This window comes from Harmonia axyridis, chromosome 2, assembly GCF_914767665.1.
Source record: "Harmonia axyridis chromosome 2, icHarAxyr1.1, whole genome shotgun sequence".
Classification (NCBI taxonomy): Eukaryota; Metazoa; Arthropoda; class Insecta; order Coleoptera; family Coccinellidae; genus Harmonia; species Harmonia axyridis.
Window position 1 is genome coordinate 6,771,945 of NC_059502.1, and position 18,980 is coordinate 6,790,924.

At 36.2% G+C, this 18,980-nt stretch overlaps 1 protein-coding gene across 2 annotated transcripts in view; it reads right to left on the bottom strand.

The window, feature by feature from the left end:
• The window catches only part of LOC123674225 (homeobox protein 2), a 262,915-nt gene that overhangs the window by 186,848 nt on the left and 57,087 nt on the right, over nt 1-18,980 (bottom strand). For both annotated transcript variants that reach the window (XM_045609149.1, XM_045609150.1), the window contains exon 2: nt 18,209-18,421. In XM_045609149.1, the coding sequence (XP_045465105.1) occupies nt 18,209-18,253 (45 nt within the window). In that variant the 5' untranslated portion in view covers nt 18,254-18,421. The remainder of the gene's footprint in view (nt 1-18,208; nt 18,422-18,980) is intronic.

The window sequence follows — 18,980 nt, forward strand, 5'->3', positions numbered from 1 at the left end:
CCCTGGTACACCAAATAAAGGGTGTTTTTTTTAGAGCTATAGAACTTTAAATTGCAATAAAACAACGATGGATTATTCGATTGACATGAATTTCATTGGTCTGCAAGATGATCTTGTGGCATTACATTTTAAATATGATTTCTGGCATATGACCACCACGACTGGCTCAGATGTAGTCCAATCTGACGTCCAAGTTTCGATGACTTTTTCCAACATTTGTGGCCGTATATCGGCAATAACACGGCGAATGTTCTGGTCCAAATGGTCAAGGGTTTGTGGCTTATCCGCATAGACCAATGACTTTACATAGCTTCACAGAAAGTAGTCTAGCGGTGTTAAATCACAAGATCTTGGAGGCCAATTCACAGGTCCAAAACGTGAAATTGGGCGGTCACCAAACGTGTCTTTCAATAAATCGATTGTGGCATGAGCTGTGTGACATGTTGCACCGTCTTGTTGAAACCACAGCTCCTGGACATCATTGTTGTTCAATTCAGGAATGAAAAAGTTAGTAATTATGGCTCTATACCGATCACCATTGACTGTAACGTTCTGGCCATCATCGTTTTTGAAGAAGTACGAACCAATGATTCCACCAGCCCATAAAGCGCACCAAACAGTGCGTTTTTCTGGATGTAACGGTGTTTCGACATACACTTGAGGATTAGCTTCACTCCAAATGCGGCAGTTTTGTTTGTTGACGTAGCCATTCAACTAAAAGTGCGCTTCATCGCTAAACAAAATAAAATGGACGTAGTGCGCGATACGTATTCCGCACAGAACCATTATTTTCGGAATAAAATTGCAATATTTGCAAGCGTGAGTCTATTCATGATAAATTGCCAAATAAATAAATTTGCCATCTTGAACAGTAATGCCAACTTAAAGTTATATACCTCGAAAAAAAACACCCGTTAAAACAAAAATCTAGCGATCGGAATACTACTCGAAGATCACTCAGAAATTGATAAACCTAATATCCTTCCTTTCTGGTTAAAACCTCCAACCGCTCGTCAATCAATCAATATCGGTTACAATAACAATCAATCAGTTCATCATACATCATAACCAAGCCGATATCCTGACAAAGAGATTCATCTACGCCACCACCAGCATACTTTTTCCATTCTTCGTTACCGAGGGAGGAGAATTTTTCTACCGGTTTGAATCAATTTGAAGATGGAGTGAACGCACGTATTTTCATTCCGGATATTACATATCATTTTTCAGCTTTATCATGCTGGAAATCTGGTCTGGGAGAAAAAAATTCGCGAGGCTAGTGTTTACCTAAGTTCGATGCCATAGAGAGTTATTATATTTTTGCGTTTGCTTTGTTGGAAGCTGTATGTACTTTGGACTGCGATGAGTGAAAATGAGTGGGGAGAATTTGTATATCAGAGATTCGTTTTTTCTAACTGGTCTATTTTGATTCGCAGAGTTTGATCAGTTTGGGGAAAAAGTAATTTCGTTTTTTGTGTCTTTTTTTCAACTAAGTGTATCTCGTTGGTTATAAGTCTCAACGGATCTTACGATAAGACGTTGTAAATAGAGAAACCAATCCCGAAAGAAAGAAAATTGAAAAAAATAAAAGTTCCTTCATGGGACTATTGTATCATTTTATTGATTGATTCGAATACGTAGATCACGAAATGCTTGCAGTTGGACGATCAGTACATAATTTCAGAAATTATAAGTGAAAATCTGAAATTTTCGAGAAAAAAATTTGACACATCAGTCAGCTGGCAAGGTTATGGAATGAGTATTCTGGGATGCGCTAGGTGTAATATTTATTGATTACCTCCAAAAGGGCCAGACCATCAACAGGGATTAATATATAGCCTTATTGGATCGTTTAAAGGATGAAATCGATAAAAAACGTCCCCATTTGGAGAAAAAGAAAGAGCTGTTTCAGCAAGACAATGCGCCGTGAAAACAATGGCAAAATTGAATGAATTGGGCTTCGAATTGCTTCTGCATCCACGGTATTCGCCAGATCTGGCCCTAGCGACTTTTTCCTCTTCTCAGACCTCAAAAAAATGCTCGCTGGGAAGAAATTTAGCGCCAATGAAGAAGTAATCGCCGAAACTGAGGCCTATTTTGAATCGAAAGACAAATCGTACTACAAAAATGGTATCGAAAAGTTGGAAGATCGCTATAATCGCTGTATCGCCCTCGAAGGCAACTATGTTGAATAATAAAATCGAATTTTGCCAAAAAAATGTGTTTATCTACTCCTATTGAATTATATACTCATTATTCAACTGCTTTTGAGCAATTAATAGTATCTATTAACAAACAGCGTGATTTATAATAACTCACTACTATAACTCACTATTATAAATCGGAAAAAAAATGGATCTGTGCTTCTATACTTCTCTGCTTCTATTCGATTGGCCGAAAGGGAACATTCCATTATTGTTATTGAGGGGTGGAATGTCCGAGGGAAGGTCACTTTTGACGTTTTCAAATTAAGTTGATATCTAATTATTGTGAATGCTTTGCTGAAAACGATTAATTCAGATAGTGAAGATGAAATATTATAAAGGTGTACATTTCCAAAAGACAAACAGCTAATGTTACCATACAGAATTAATTGCCCGAAAAAATATAAAGGAGTTTGAAAAAATTTTCAAGATGGGTGTGCAGTAAGATCATTGAGTCATCGTTTACAGGAAATATTTTTTGGTATATTTTAATGCATTTTTATAGGCAATTATTTAGGTTTTTCAATGAATTTCTATGTCTGTACTCTGTACTGGATTCGAGCTAGCCGAAGCTAGTTCGATTGTAATTGGTGGCACTAAGTTTCCTCTCTTGTACGGGATCGAGCACATTATGTTTATTTCCCGTTCCTTCTGTCTTTATTCTAAGTCTGTATTTTTTTCTTAGTATTTATTGATAAAGTCGTAGATAAAGTATAGTATTCAACTTGCGGTAATGGTCATAACTCACTTGATGAATTACAGCACTCGCCTGCGGCTCGTGCTTCAAACATCATCTGCGTGAGTTATGACCTACATTACCGCTCGTTGAATAATATACTATTTACTATGGTAGACCGGGGACTTTTCAATGGGTTAGATATCAGAGCTAGAGTGAGCCGATAACTCTTAATCATTTCGGTTTCTTCACGACTTCAAGTGCAAAGCTTTTGATTCAGTCGAAAATATTCATCATTCTTCTATCCAGTAATTTCAGAGTCTGGTTTTTGTCCATTCTTATCAACCAATTACAGAAATTCATCATGGAAACTAACCTCATCTGATCTAGTCACGATAAGATCTAAACAAACGACCTTTCTTCCTCAGACAATAGAAACAAATAGTCAACCGACTCAATCCCACACAACAGAAAACCCATCTAGCAGGCTGGGCCGGCAAACTCCCGGATGGATCAAGATCCCAAAGTACACGTACCCGAAATTTCGATTCATTTTTCACATCCCGACTTTGATTGATTCACTCTCACTCCAAGTCTACGCCGTCGAAAGAATGGATCTGACTCCATAAGATCTTGAGATCCCCATAGTATTGGAGGGATGCTGTCTTCCCCCTTCTGAATGTACATTCGCTCATAATGTTCACGGAAGATTAATGATAGGCAGTTTCATTTTGGCGAATCTCCATTAGTTGGTTTAGCTTGTTTGAGTTCCGACAAAAACCGATGCAAAAAGTAGCGTCGTCCATCATAAACGGAAGCTGAATAGAGATGGCATAACAGGTGCGTGAACATGGGGCGTTAGATGGCGTTAGGGGTTTTCAATATTCGATATTTATCTGTCTGGTAAGCAATAAAAGGTGCGAAAAAAATTTGTTCTTACACTGCTCAACGATTTTTCGTAGAAGGGAACTCACAGTTTAAGAAAAAACCAATCTCGAAATTTGGGAAAATTGAATTCCAACATAAGAATCGTTATAACGGGTGTTTTTTTTCGAGGTATATAACTTTAAGTTGGCATTACTATTCAAGATGACGACCGATTCAACAGCTGTCAAGTGATTTATTCTCAGTTTGGTTTGGCAATTCATCATGAATAGACTCACGCCTGAACAACGCTTTCAAATAGTGCAATTTCATTTCGAAAATAATGGTTCTGTGCGGAATACGTATCGCGCACTACGTCCATTAGCGATGAAGCGCACTTCTGGTTGAATGGCTGATTCAACAAACAAAACTGCCGCATTTGGAGTGAAGCTCATCCTCAAGTGTATGTCGAAACACCGTTACATCCAGAAAAACTGACTGTTCGGTGCGCTTTATGGGCTGGTGGAATCATTGGTCCGTACTTCTTCAAAAACGACGATGGCCAGAACGTTACAGTCAATGGTGATCGGTATAGAGCCATGATTACTAACTTTTTCATTCCTGAATTGAACAACCATGATGTCCAGGAGCTGTGATCCCAACAAGACGGCGCAACATGTCACACAGCTCGTGCCACAATCGATTTATTGAAAGACACGTTTCGTGACTGCCTAATTTCACGTTTTGGACCTGTGAATTGGCCTCCAAGATCTTATGATTTGACACCGCTAGACTACTTTCTGTGGGGCTATGTAAACTCATTGGTCTATGCGGATAAGCCACAAACCCTTGACCATTTGGAAGACAACATTCGCCTTGTTATTGCCGATATACGGCCACAAATGTTGGAAAAAGTCATCGAAAATTGGACGTCCAGATTGGACTACATCCGAGCCAGCCGTGGCGGTCATATGCCAGAAATCATATTTAAAATGTAATGCCACAAGATTATCTTGCGGATTAATAAAATTCATGTCAATCGAATAATCCATCGTTATTTTATTGCAATTTAAAGTTCTATAGCTCCAAAAAAACACCCTTTATCTTCTAAAATATTCATCACAGACCCCTCAGATATAAACGATTTTCAGAGATCGAGCCATCATCTGAAACATGATGAAGTTTCAAGTCCGTAGCCTGAGTCCAAGAATGGAGGCAGCCTCGAGAAAATTATCGATTTTTTTTTCAAAATTTCAGTTTGTAAGCAATAACTTCTGAAATGATGTACTAATCGAACGGAATTTGATTAATAAGAGAACATAAATTCTTACACCGCCCACCGATTTTCCGTAGAACTCACAGTTTCTACTTCAGATAAAACACCAAAAATAAAATCAAGCTTAAAATCAACAATGGAATAATCTGTAGCAAAGGAGTATCGAGTATAACAATAACAAGGCAATAATGAATAGAAATACAAAGGCCTCACTTTTAAAACAGATATGAGAGTGCCTTTGTATTTATATTTGTACAGTGCATCTTTGTTCGTCGATGTATCAAAGAGAACTATATCGATTTCAAACACAGCTAGACGACGTTGTTTACTTAGGGTTGGTCAGGGTAAAAAAGAATATTTATGTTAAAGGAGGAATTCTAGAATGAGTCTCTCCAAACGGAGCATCCTTTTTTTTTAATTATCTGAAAAGTTCATGACTCGAGAAAATACACTTAATCTGAATAAAAGATATTTAGATACATAATTCTACTTCAAGGAAATTCAGAATAGACAGCGATAAATTTCAAGTGCAAATTGACAAGAAAAGGACATTGTTTCTTCAATTAATTCATTTCAGCTATATTTCGAATGCAATACACTTTTTTGAAACCAACTATACAGCCTTCATCAACCCATAAATTTTAATCAGAAAAAACAACAACAGGAATAAAAAACGAATTCCAAGAATTAACATGTATCCTTAACATCAATTAGTGTACAGGGTGGGCAAATAAGCGAGGTAAGCGGCTATATCTCAGGAACTCATCGTAGAGACTTGCGGTAAAAAATTTTACCACTAAAGTAAACAAAAGAAAACACTGGAAATTATTTTGAAGTTCATACCTCCACCGCTAGGGGGCGTAATAGCTATCGTCGAGTAGAAAAATGCATTTTACTCGAAAAATTTTCATATCAAGTTGGAAAAAAAATATCATCAGTGTAAACCTTGGAAAATTCTCTATCTGTTTGAATTGTCACTTTCGATTTTGCGACATCAAATAAGGGTGGGGGAAAGATAGAAATCTGACTGATTGAAATGTCTGTAACTTCAGTTTGGCTCAACATTTTTGAGCAAATTAGATCTTATTTGAGAGACAACATCTTGTTGATTAAGGAAAAAATATACTCATGATGAATTTGATTCAGCTGCTTCCGATAGGGAGCGCTAAGTCAGAAGTTCATTGTTTTGTTCATTTTTCTCTGAAATTTCAAATGTAATGATAGCATTTTCTTAACAGAAACAAAAATTTCATTGAATTTGCATGAAAAAACCTGAAGGACGCAAAGCGATAATTTCAGGCGTTCTGAAGTTATGGCCGAAAGAAGATATTCTTCAACTGATACACTGAGAGAAACCAAATTGAGTCTTTAAGTTCTAACAGAAACAGAAATCCCATCAAATTTGTATGAAAAAACCAAAAGGTCGCAAAGCGATAGCTTCAGGCGTTCTGGAGTTATGGCCGAAAGAAGACACAATTTAGTTTTTCAGTGCATCAGTTGAAGAATATCTTTTTTCGTCTATAACTAGAGAACCCCTGAAGCTATCGCTTAGCAACCTTTGGTTTTTTCATACAAATTTGATGGGATTTCTGTTTCTGTTAGAACTTGAAGACTCAATTTGGTTTTTCTCAGTGCATCAGTTGAAGAATATCTTCTTTCGGCCATAACTTCAGAACGCCTGAAATTATCGCTTTGCGACCTTCAGGTTTTTTCATGCAAATTCAATAAAATTTTTGTTTCTGTTAAGAAAATCCTATCATTACATTTGAAATTTCAGAGAAAAATGAACAAAACAATGAACTTCTGACTTAGCGCTCCCTATCGGAAGCAGCTGAATCAAATTCATCATGAGTATATTTTTTCCTTGATCAACAAGATGTTGTCTCTCAAATAAGATCTAATTTGCTCAAAAATGTTGAGCCAAACTGAAGTTACAGACATTTCAATCAGTCAGATTTCTATCTTTCCCCCACCCTTATTTGATGTCGCAAAATCGAAAGTGACAATTTAAACAGATAGAGAATTTTCCAAGGTTTACACTGATGATATTTTTTTTCCAACTTGATATGAAAATTTTTCGAGTAAAATGCATTTTTCTACTCGATGATAGCAATTACGCCCCGTAGCGGTGGAGGTATGAACTTCAAAACAATTTCCAGTGTTTTTTTTTTGTTTACTTTAGTGGTAAAATTTTTTACCGCAAGTCTCTACGATGAGTGGATCCTGAGATATAGCCGCTTACCTCGCTTATTTGCCCACCCTGTACACATAAAAATGATCCCGATAATGTATAATTTAAAACTTTTTCTTCAACACCTTGTCAACAAATTGAATTCAATAATTAACAAGTTCGTGCTGAAATATTGAAATTCCGATGAAATGAGAAATTTCCATATTAATAAATAAATACATGCAAATAAGCATCGTGTACAAAGAAAAGTTGTAATGACGTGAATTTGTTTATATGTAAGGCGCTCTGTTGTGCATTGTAATTAGAGTCATACCGCAGAAACCTTCCATATAATTTCGTTACAAAACGTCGTTACTATAAATTTCATTACGCAATATGTCAATTTGGACAGCTAGACATAAATTCAGGATTTGATGATATTGTGATATTCAGGTGACAAATGGCAATGATGGAGTTCAATAAATTTTAGGTTGAAATGTCATGCGATGTCTATATATGGAGCTGTAGATCGCGAATCGTTCATATTTGATTCCTAATGATCCAATAATTATTGCTCTTGGTATATTATGCATGATATTACTGCCTATAATTGATTATCTGGCAGTTGATTCACTGTCTAGTGAATAAAAGTCTTGGAAGTATCTAAATATCCTATTTTTGACATCCAGTAAGGATGATAGTAAATTGTTGATTAGGAGTGAAAGTGTGACATTTTGTTTGGAAATTGATAGATTAGGAAAAATCACAACTATTAGGCCAATTAAAAAGTCCCCGGTCTGATGCACAGATGATGGTGCTAGTATTAAATCCATATGATTTTTTGTTAGTACATACCTTCAAACGATACGTGTCAAAATTTGACAGCAGTCCGACCATTAGTTTATGAGATATTTTGTTGTGAGGGTAGCTACTTTCGTTATTTGAAAAAAAGATGTGAAAAAAAATTCGTGTGCTGATAAAATATTGCTTTTCGAAGGGAAAAATACAGTTGAAGTGGAATCTTGGCTTGATGAAGAGTTTCCGGGGTCTGCACCAGGAAAATCAACCATCATTGATTGGTATGCTAAGTTTTAAACGTGGTGAAATGAGCACCGAAGACGGCGAACCCAGTGGACGCCCAAAAGAGGCTGTCACCGACGAAAACCTCAAAGAAGTTCAAAAAACAATTTCGAATAACCGTAAAGGGATATATTCCTTTAGTTTCTTTCTTTGTGGCTGAAGATACAAAAAAAATTGAAAAATTTCACAATATTATCATCAGTATCCTTACATTAGAACTGTGTGCTCACCCAATATTAGTTGTCTTTAATTATTTCACAGAAATGCCAGAACAGAAGTTTTAAGCTTCATCCACTAACGGCTAACGAGTAAGGCACTAAGGCGCTGAATATAATATGAATTGTCTGAAACTGAACATATCAAAAATAAATTGAAGAAAAATTCTTCTCACAAGCAAAACATTGTTTTCTTAACAACAGGAAGGTTTTTAGGTTGATCTGTCGAAACTTGGCAAAAATATTCAACAGGTCAAATTAAATAATTGATCAAAATTTCAAAGTTCACTGATTGAATATTCCTATCAAGTTGGGTCAAAAATTTTCGATGCATTTTTTATGTCGCTCAGTATAATCTCTTTCCGGTGAAAACATTTGTAATGTGGCTCATTACACCTTTCATTCGACAAGATTCTCAGACTAATAAATCATCTAGACTCAATTATTAGATACATATCTCTGTATAGAAACAAATAATCAAATTTCGATCACATCATCTGATGAGGAACGGCTAACAGAAGAGTTCACAGGGTCACCAAACAACCTCCATAGTACCTGACCTGGCGAGAAAGTCTTATGGGCTGGTGTTTATGGTAAAATTGAATATTTCCGTTCACAAATCGTGTAGAGAAAGCTGATTCTCGTTTAAGTCAATCGGGAAAGAAACAATGCTGGAGCTTCGAGCAATTGAGAAAATTGGAAAATTGATACTTCTATGGTTGACAGCGGTGAATGGACTCGGTTTTTATTGGATATACTGGGTGCAGTCACAGTTTCTTCAAATTTTGAGGAGGCTTGAGAAGACATGACATCTACATCTACAGATGCAGTATGAAGGAATATTTGAGAAGTTTTTGGTAAGATGTAACTTGCTTGGCAATAAGAATCATAACTTTCACTGCTTCAGTTCAAGAACAATTCCAGGTAAAATTATTCTGTCTGATACAAGGTTTTCCAACAAGAGATTCCATTTTGAATAGCTTGTTATCTTTGGCAATTTTGTTCAAACTTGAAGCATCCTATTTGCACTAGAGTATCATTACGCAAATTTCTTCGATATATGCCACTCTCTTCACACATATAGGCACCTATTCATCAACTAAAGAATTTCACACAACATATTCGTAACGCAACAGATCTCGTGTTCATTGATAAGACCTAACAATGATCCATTCGGTTCTGACTAGGTGAGAAATTATCAACGCATATTTGAGCTTACGTAAGTATCGTTACTCTGTTCAAGTGGAATATAATGGACTTGAGACACGATCGAAGATGTTTCGACACAAAGAAGCAGGTGTCTACAAAAAAATTAATTGGATATGGAATAAATCTAAATGGAACATTGTTTTATTATTACAATGTTCTTCTGGAACTGCTCTTGGTCTTTGGTCACGAAATGTGGTTCGAATACTTCCTGTTACTGGTTGAGTCAGCACTTGCAGCTTCTAGCAGTTGCCTAATAAAAATGCCCAATACTTTTATTGGAGCTAAGTGTATTATGAGTTAAACACTCAACTGAAGAAATCATGTAATGCCAGCGTTATGCACATTTGAATTATTGGTGCTAAGATTGGTAGCAATGCATCGTTGATCCATCAGGCTACAAAGCAGAACCCACAAATATTGTAGTCTATCACGATTCAATAAATAATAACTCTTATCTTCGACAAATTATAATTAACGATAGTAAACTTGAGAAACGATCGTGAATAGGTTAATATTTCAGACAGTAGGAGATCTATGTTTTTTTGAGAGCTCGTTTTAAAAACACATCGATCTATTATTATTTCATCACAATGCCTCTGGGATTTTTAGCTGAGGTCTTGTCGGCCCAATTTCGGAGATATAGCAACATTTACATTATCTCCGTTGGAGTTAAAATATGACATTCAGATGGCTATAATTAAATAAACTCGTTCAATTCTTTTAATTCCTATTTTTGCTATTATTCAAATGTAGATATATATGAAACAAATATTCAAAAATTATTAATAATAATAATAAATTTCCTTTATTTAAGAAAAGAAAAATACATATCAAGAGACGAAGTTTAGCTATTTTCACTCAACCTCTATAGAAAAAAAAACAAATTCAAAATTCAAATTGAACTAGTTTATTCAATCGTATCCATCTTTATGTATTAATTCAACTTCGGCAAAGATGAATATTGCAAATTTAACTCAGAAATTATGACACTCAGTTATAGGGACCACTGCATGGAAAATATTCAGTATTTCTTATGGATTTCAAAAGGCAAAATATATGCAAGGGAATAACAAAGTTCATTAGTATTCCAGAAAAAAGAAACTATCTGACAACAATGTAAATAACATATTATAGGCCATATCATAACAAAAATATCGAAAACAAAATGTGAAAAGTGCAAAGTCAGGAACTTTTGGGCGCTTATAATTCATGCATCAACTGAGCCCTTGAAGAACACCGAAATGTATGTTGGCTCCAATGTTGCAATTGGCGCATTTATGAACGAGCGTTCAAAAGCTCCAAGCCTTCCTCATTTTTTCCATCATAGATTAATCTCCAAAACGACCCACTCACTTTTCATTTTGCCTAAAAAAAAAACAGCATCGAAACATCAATTCAACCGAACCGACACGAAATTAGATTAATCCGACAAGATCGCAATGAATCTTCGGAACCGGAAGTCCTGCTTATCCGTCCCCTTTTTCGAAAAGCCATTAAAAACGCGCGCCCCTCCCCAGACTGCGTAAACAAAAGTTAATATGAAAAAAGTTTCCGGACATCGTTTGTTATGCCGAAAGAATGAAGTTGAGCGGTGGCTTCTTCTGAGGAAACCGAGAAAACAACCGAAACAATCGATTGTTTTTGTTCTTGCACCAGGAGGGGGCAGTTGTAGAGTGCATATCGATGTAGTGGAGCAATTGGTTCACAGAAATAGCAGCTCAGGAAGAAGTAATTCCGGTTTATTTCAAAGCCTCATAAAAAGTTTTACAATTATGCAATTTGATTTGAATTTGTACCGTTCTGTTCGATAACTATCCAATTCTTGCAAATTTTTACCCCCCAAGCCTTTTTAACATATACAATATTAGGTGGAAGCCACTAGGTGCCATGTCCGGACTATTTGGTGGTTGCATCATAGCTCCCGGAGCTTCTGGCGCATCATCAAAGATGTGTGCAGCCTGGTGAAACACAATTCCTCTTCTGATCACAGTAGAGGGGAAAATTGAGCTTTTAACCAAGGGAAAGCAGCTCATATAAGAGTATTCCCTACCAATCCCACCAAACACACAGCAACACCTTCCTGGCCGCCAATCCTGGCTTGGTCTTGGTCTAGGAGCTTCATTGGCTTTCGACCATGATCTCTGACGCCTGAAATTTTCGTGAGTGATCCATTATTTACAGAGTTGACATATTTATATTGAAGGGCCGCCTCTTCATCCATACAAAATCCCTGGATCTTCACCAGAAGTTGACGAAATATATAATCTTATTAAATCTGAAATCAAAAGGGAAAAGAACCAGAAAGAAGTAATAAATTTACTTAATAGTTTCCACTATATCGATTAAAAGTTAGCAACCAATTCTAATGAAGCAACGGAAACTGAATGGATAGCTTGGAAACCACCATGGAATTCATAAAGTGGACAAGTATTCACCAAGTGGTCAATGATTTCTTCTACACCACACAAACACATAGTGGGCTTTCAATTGAATGCCATTTGATGAGCATACTTTTGCAACGACCATGACCCATCCTAAGTCGATTTGAAATACACCAAATTTTCCTAGGAAGATTGAAACCTAGAACTTTCTCTGAAGGATCAACGATTAGAGTTTCGCTGAAGACATTACAAGAACTCCATTCCGAACGCCAAATTTCCATGTCACTTTCATTAGATTGAAGAAGGGCATTGATCCATAAAGGTTTGCGAGACTTCCATCTGGCAGTTCTAGTATTTGGGAGGTAAGATCGAATTGTAAATAAGTTCGTGTAGAAATGACATTTATCTGAAGATTTCTTGACTGAGAACTGTCTACGAATATGAGGCGGAAGTATATGTGATAGCACAGATGGTAACCAATGCAAAGGTGTAGATCCAATAGCTCCTCTGATAATGTGCTGAAATAACAAAGTTGAACGGTGGTTTCTTTTGGGTAAACCGAGAAAACAACCGAAACAATCGATTGTTTCCGCAGTAGTTCCTTCCTCTAAGGACGGGATAGTTTGCCGAGTGCATATCGATGTAGTAGCGCAATTGGCCCAATCGGAAACAATGGAAGGTGCGGTGGAAATAGCGGAATGGGGGATTTTCCGGATGGGAACCTCTCCGTTGTGGGTCGTTTCGTGAATATTTATTATTGTTATTTCATTCGAAGAGAGTGGTTGTTGAACCTTTAAACTCATTACAATAACAAGAAACTGGAGTAGAAATAGCAGTTGCTTTTCCTCGGTTGTTCATTTGTCTCCTTTGAAATTTAAAATTCACTTTAAAAATGCTTTCGAAGTACTTCCTCGAGGAAGGTCACCCATCCAGATGAGGATCCTGCCCAACACTGCTTGGCGTTCAGATATGAACCTTTAAGTTCACCTAGAATAACAGTCCCCGTTCTACCATAGTAGAACACATTTTTTTGGCAAAATTCGATTTTATTATTCAACATAGAGGGCGATACAGCGATTATGACGATCTTCCAATTTTTCGATACCATTTCTGTAGTACAATTTGTCTTTTGCTCCAAAAAGGGCCTCAGTTTCGGCGATTACTTCTTCATTGGCGCTAAATTTTTTTTCCAGCGAGCATTCTTTTGAGGTCTGAGAAAAGGAAAAAGTCGCTGGGAACCAAATCTGGCGAATACGGTGGATGCAGAAGCAATTCGAAGACAAATTCATGCAATTTTGCCATTGTTTTCATTGATTTGTGACTCGGTACATTGTCTTGATGAAACAGCACGTTTTTTTTTCTTCAAACGGGGCCGTTTTTTAACGATTTCATCATTCAAACGATTCAGTAACGCCACATTATAATCGCTGTAGATGGTCTGGACCTTCTGGAGGTAATCTATGAATATTATACCTTGCGCATCCCAGAATTCTGATGCCATAACCTTGCCAGCTGCTGTGTTTTTCCGCGCTTTGGATTCGGTTCATTGTGTGCAGTCCACTTAGCTGACTGTCGATTGGACTCAGGAGTGAAATGATGAAGACATGTTTCATCCATTATCACATATCGACGTAAAAATTCAGGTTTATGCACTTAAACAACTTCAAACACTGCTCAGAATCATAAACACGTTGTTGCTTTTGATCGATTGTGAGCTCGCGCGGCACCCATTTTGCACACAGCTTTCTCATGTACAAATATTCGTGAACGATATGATGTACACGTTCAGATGATATCTTCACAACGTCTGCTATCTCGATCAACTCCACTTTACAGTCATTCAAAATTATTTTGTGAACTTTTTGACTTTTTCGTCGGTGACAGCCTCTTTTGAGTGTCCACTGCGTTCGCCGTCTTCAGTGATCATTTCACCACGTTAAAACTCAGCATACGAATCAATGATCGTTGATATTCTTAGTGCAGACCCCCGAAACTCTTCATCAAGCCAAGATTTAGCTTCCACTTCATTTTTTACCCTTCAAAAAGTATTGAGCGATTTAAAATGTTCTTATGTCCTCGTATGTTGAATATCTCATAAGAATCTCTTATATTCATAGCTTTACATCAAGAAACAAAAAATAAATTCGTACATATACTCGGTTTTTTCTCCTATATAATTTGAAACTGTCAATCAAAATTGTAAATGTTATTCGATTTTCAGATAATCTTCGAAGAATAAGTACCAAACGATACGTCACAGTCGAATGAGCGTCCAATGTCGATATCCACACTTTTACCTTTAAAACTTGCAGATGCAGATTCGTGATTTGGTATCGATGGAGTTGAATGACTCTTAACTCGACTTGGTGAAGTGAAAGTGCATGAGATTGTACCTGTTCTGTTCTTACGTTATGAAAGAAACGTATCGAGAATCGAATGGAACGGCTGAGATAACTCGTTTTTCATATTAGGTCAAAAATGGCGATTGTAGACATTCCTGATAATCGTCGTCTATTTTTAGGTAATTCAACTCGAAGAAGGGTTTACCAATAAAATGTTTTATTTTGATATTGAAAGATTATTTGTATGTAAGAATCCAAGTTATTTTGTGAATTTTAAAAACATCAATAGAACTAGACAAAACTCACATTTCCTATACTCTTCTCATCATCTCAGTATAACGGAGTCTAATGTACCTTATATATGTTTGAAATTGTTTAATTTGTTACCTAGAAAATTTCATAATATGGAACCTAAATTATTCAAAAAAGAGATTCAATCACTTATTATTGAATGTGAACCCTATTCTATGAGAGAATTCGATTTTTTTTGTAAGAATATTTGATTTTGTTTTCTTTAACTGACGTATTTCTTTTCTTTGTACCAGATTCCATGTACAAGATTTCTGAAATAAATTTATTGTTATTGTTATTGTTGAACGGATATATTTCAAGAGAAATCAATGGATGTTCATTCCATTGTATAGAGGAAGGATGGAGAAGCTTCTCAACAATCATTATTGGATTTGCCGAGCCTCAAATGCAAAAATTCACTTAGTCTTCGAGGTGAAAATGAGCCTCATCACAGAAGATAATTATTCAATGAAAATCCGGAACAATTTGATGCATTTCAAGTTTCCAATAAGCGAAGATACGACGTTGCTGGTAATAGACAGGATTGAGTTTCTGTGTTGACTGAACTTGAGCCTCAAGACCTGAGTCTTGATTCAAAATACGAAGTAATGTCGTTTGTGGAATGCCATAGAGTAATAAACATAAATAGAGAGAGTATACGCAATTATTACATGTCCCCAACATGGTTAGATTACGTTGATGGATTGTGATATATTTACAAATCCACAATTTTACTATATCATTATGAATGTATATAAATTGAATGAAATATTCATTTGAATGATTCTCGATTAAATATGCAAGTTTGAATATTTGGAATTCAATATTTTTCCTAATTGTCGAATTAATAATAAGCAGAATATTTATTATTTTCTGTATATCTACCTGCTGAAATCCAAGGTTTGGCAGCTATTGCTCTCCTAGTTGTTTCACGTCGTTTGGCGCTCTTGAAGTTTGTTTTCCGAATTTCTGATATATTTAGGTATTTATTTCAATATATTTTGAGTTAATATGAAACGTTGATTCACTATGGGACATAAAAAGTGCGTTCTTTGTGGAGAAACTTGCGAATTGAGTGAAATATCGTATCCCTGATATGTTTTCATTTCCGCGCGCTTCATGTCAAATTTTTATGTTGGGTACAAAATTTGCTTATTAATCTGAGCTTCATCCTGATGAAATATCAAAATTCAACACAATTTTTGAACGTTTCACTTGACATAATTCTATAAAACTTTTCACAAAGAATTTTTTTTGTAATATCACTTGATGCTTTCTTGCTTGCTTATTCTATAAATACCGAAAATCTGATATTAATCTCTCCATCCATGGCAACCCCCTTCACGAAGAAGAAGCGAAATCGGCGTCTATCTCGCGTCAAAAATGACGTGATTTCGATTTATTCAGTCGTCTTTATCGAGATTGAATTCCGCAACATCAAGAGCGTGTAAGTCGCTCTCAGAGGAAACGGGAGTTTCGCAAAGGCCCGCTCAAATATTTGAACACACCCCCGAACACGTCCCACCTATTGTGCCGGAGAAGAAAGACCCCAGACATCAAAGCGGGCCGCTTTGGGGGAAGCCGACTACAGATGCAACGGATTTCAGTTTATTATTTTCACCTTTGAAATCGGTAAAGGAAAATTTTTAACCCTCTCCGAAATTTTCATAATTTACGTGAAAAATCCACTTTTGGATCGCCATGAAGCACCTTCTAGGTCGGCAAAATTGAAAATTGTTCCAGAATTTGAGTAGTCGGGACAAGTTGTTGATGTGAAGAATCGAAACCGTGTGTGTCGTTCGAGAACTACTGAGAAATTGCTGGTGCAGCACGTAAAGTTGACAAAAACCCATCAACATGATATTCGACATAAAGTTTAAAATTATCATTTCATTTCTATAAATACAAATTTTTCATCGGTCGAATTGTTAGCTTTCAAATTAACAGGAAAACCTAAAAACGAACTGCCATATTTACGGAACCCTGTACCTCGGATTATGCCACGGAGTAATAAACATAGATAGGGGGAGCATATTATGTCATTTTCAGTAAGCAAATTTTGTCCCCAACATGAACTATCAAATTTGACATGAAGCGCACGGAAATGAATATATATTAGATACAATATTTCACTCAATTCTCGAGTTTTTTCCACAAACAACGCATTTCTTATGTCCCGCAGTGAATCAACGTTTCATATTAACCCAACATATATTGAAATAAATACCTAAATATATCCGAAATTCAGAATACAAACTTCAAGCACACCAAACGACGTGAAACAACCGATGACACTAGGAGAGCAAAAGTTCCCAAACCTTGGATTTCAGCAGGTAGATACAGAAAATAATAAATATTCTGCATATTATAAATTCGACAATTAGGAAAAATATAGGATTCCAAATATTCAAATTTGCAGTTGATTCGGGAATCACTCAAATAAATATATTTCATTCAATATAATATACATTCATAACGATATAGTAAAATTGTGAATTTGAAAATATATCACAATCCGACAACGTAATCTAACCATGTTGGGGACATGTAAAAATTGCGTATACTCCCTCTATCTATGTTTATTTCTCTAATTCTGTGGTTATTCCGTTCATTCTTCCACATCTTGTAGAACAAAATCGTGTGAGAATATATCAGAAACGCACAGTTTTCATGGTTATATTTTATTATTGTATGTTGGCACTCCGAACTTTTCGTCACGGCTTTATCTGTCAATTCATCAATTTACCTTAGAGAAATCAGTTCTGCCAACCAACATTTTTCAATGCAAAAATCACTAAATGATACTTATGGAAATATTCAATTAATTTCAATAAAAATGCAATGAATTAGAGAAAATAATGTATAATACTCGTACAGAAGGCTCATGCTACCACTCGTTCAAAAACTTGAACTCGTGGAAGAATATCAATGCCTTCTGAACTTGTATTGTAATAGTTATTTATAATACAATAGCAGAAGGCATTGATATTCTTTCACGAGTTCAAAATTCAAAAACGAGCCACGAAGTGGCGAGTTTTGAAATGAACGAGTGGTAGAATGAGCCTTCTGTACGAGTATTATACATTATTTTCTCTAATTCATTGCATTTTCATTGAAATTAATGAAATATTTCCATAAATATAATTTAGTGATTTTTGCATTGAAAAATGTTGGTTGGCAGAACTGATTTCTTTAAGGCAGATTGATGAATTGACAGATAAAGCCGTGGCGGAAAGTTCGGAGTGCCAACATAGAATAATAAAATATAACCATGAAAACTGTGCGTTTCTGATATATTCTCGCACGATTTTGTTCTACAAGATGTGGAAGAATGAACGGAATAACCACAGAATTAGAGAAATAACTTTTCTCTATGACTGAATCCCACGGATCAGCAATGACATCAGAAATGTTGTTAATGAATGCCAAATACTTGACAGATGAAATAACGCAATCGAAATCAACTAATACTAATCTAAATAAAGAAATCAAGAACTCACCTTATAGATCCCATCCACCAACTTAATAAGTTCCTCAGTTTCCATCGTGAATATAGAAAATCCTCAAAAAAAAAACAACACTCAAACTACTTATGTTCCAATTCCATAATACACAAAACCAGTCCAGTTTCCAAGATCACGTACCACTAGAAATCGCGACACTTTACCACAGGTAGCCGAGGAAATTGCAGCTTCGGGACGATACAGAGGGCTCTGAAACGAAAGAAAAAACTAGGTTAAATCGTGCGGAAAAAGCACTCACTTGGGTACGTTCCATTTTTAATGGAGTCACATATGCAACGTCCCGGAGTGACGATCTAGATCCTCGCGATGCGGAGATAAACTCTGATTTATCGTTGTGACATTTTTACTGTGTTTCTTGGATGATTGATGTAATTGCAGGCTTCTGGGATGTGTTGCGAAGGAAACACACCATCCAATAAAACCCCTCGGCGGATTTATACGCGATCCTTTGTTTTATACTGTGTCCTTTCCGTTCCGTGGAGAGGTTTCGGAACGCAGCCTGTGTTCTTGAGACTTGGCGTTATTCTATGGTGGATTCGACGTGAGCATAGATACTATAGAAAGACCAACAAATCATTCGTTTTTAAGCTCAGAGTAAAAAACATAGATAGAGGGGGCATATGTCATTTTCAGTGAGCAAATTTTGTCCCCAACATAAACTATCAAACTTGACTTGAAGCGCGCGGAGATGAAAACATATCGGTGATACGATATTCCTCTCAATTCGCAAGTTTCTCCACAAAGAACG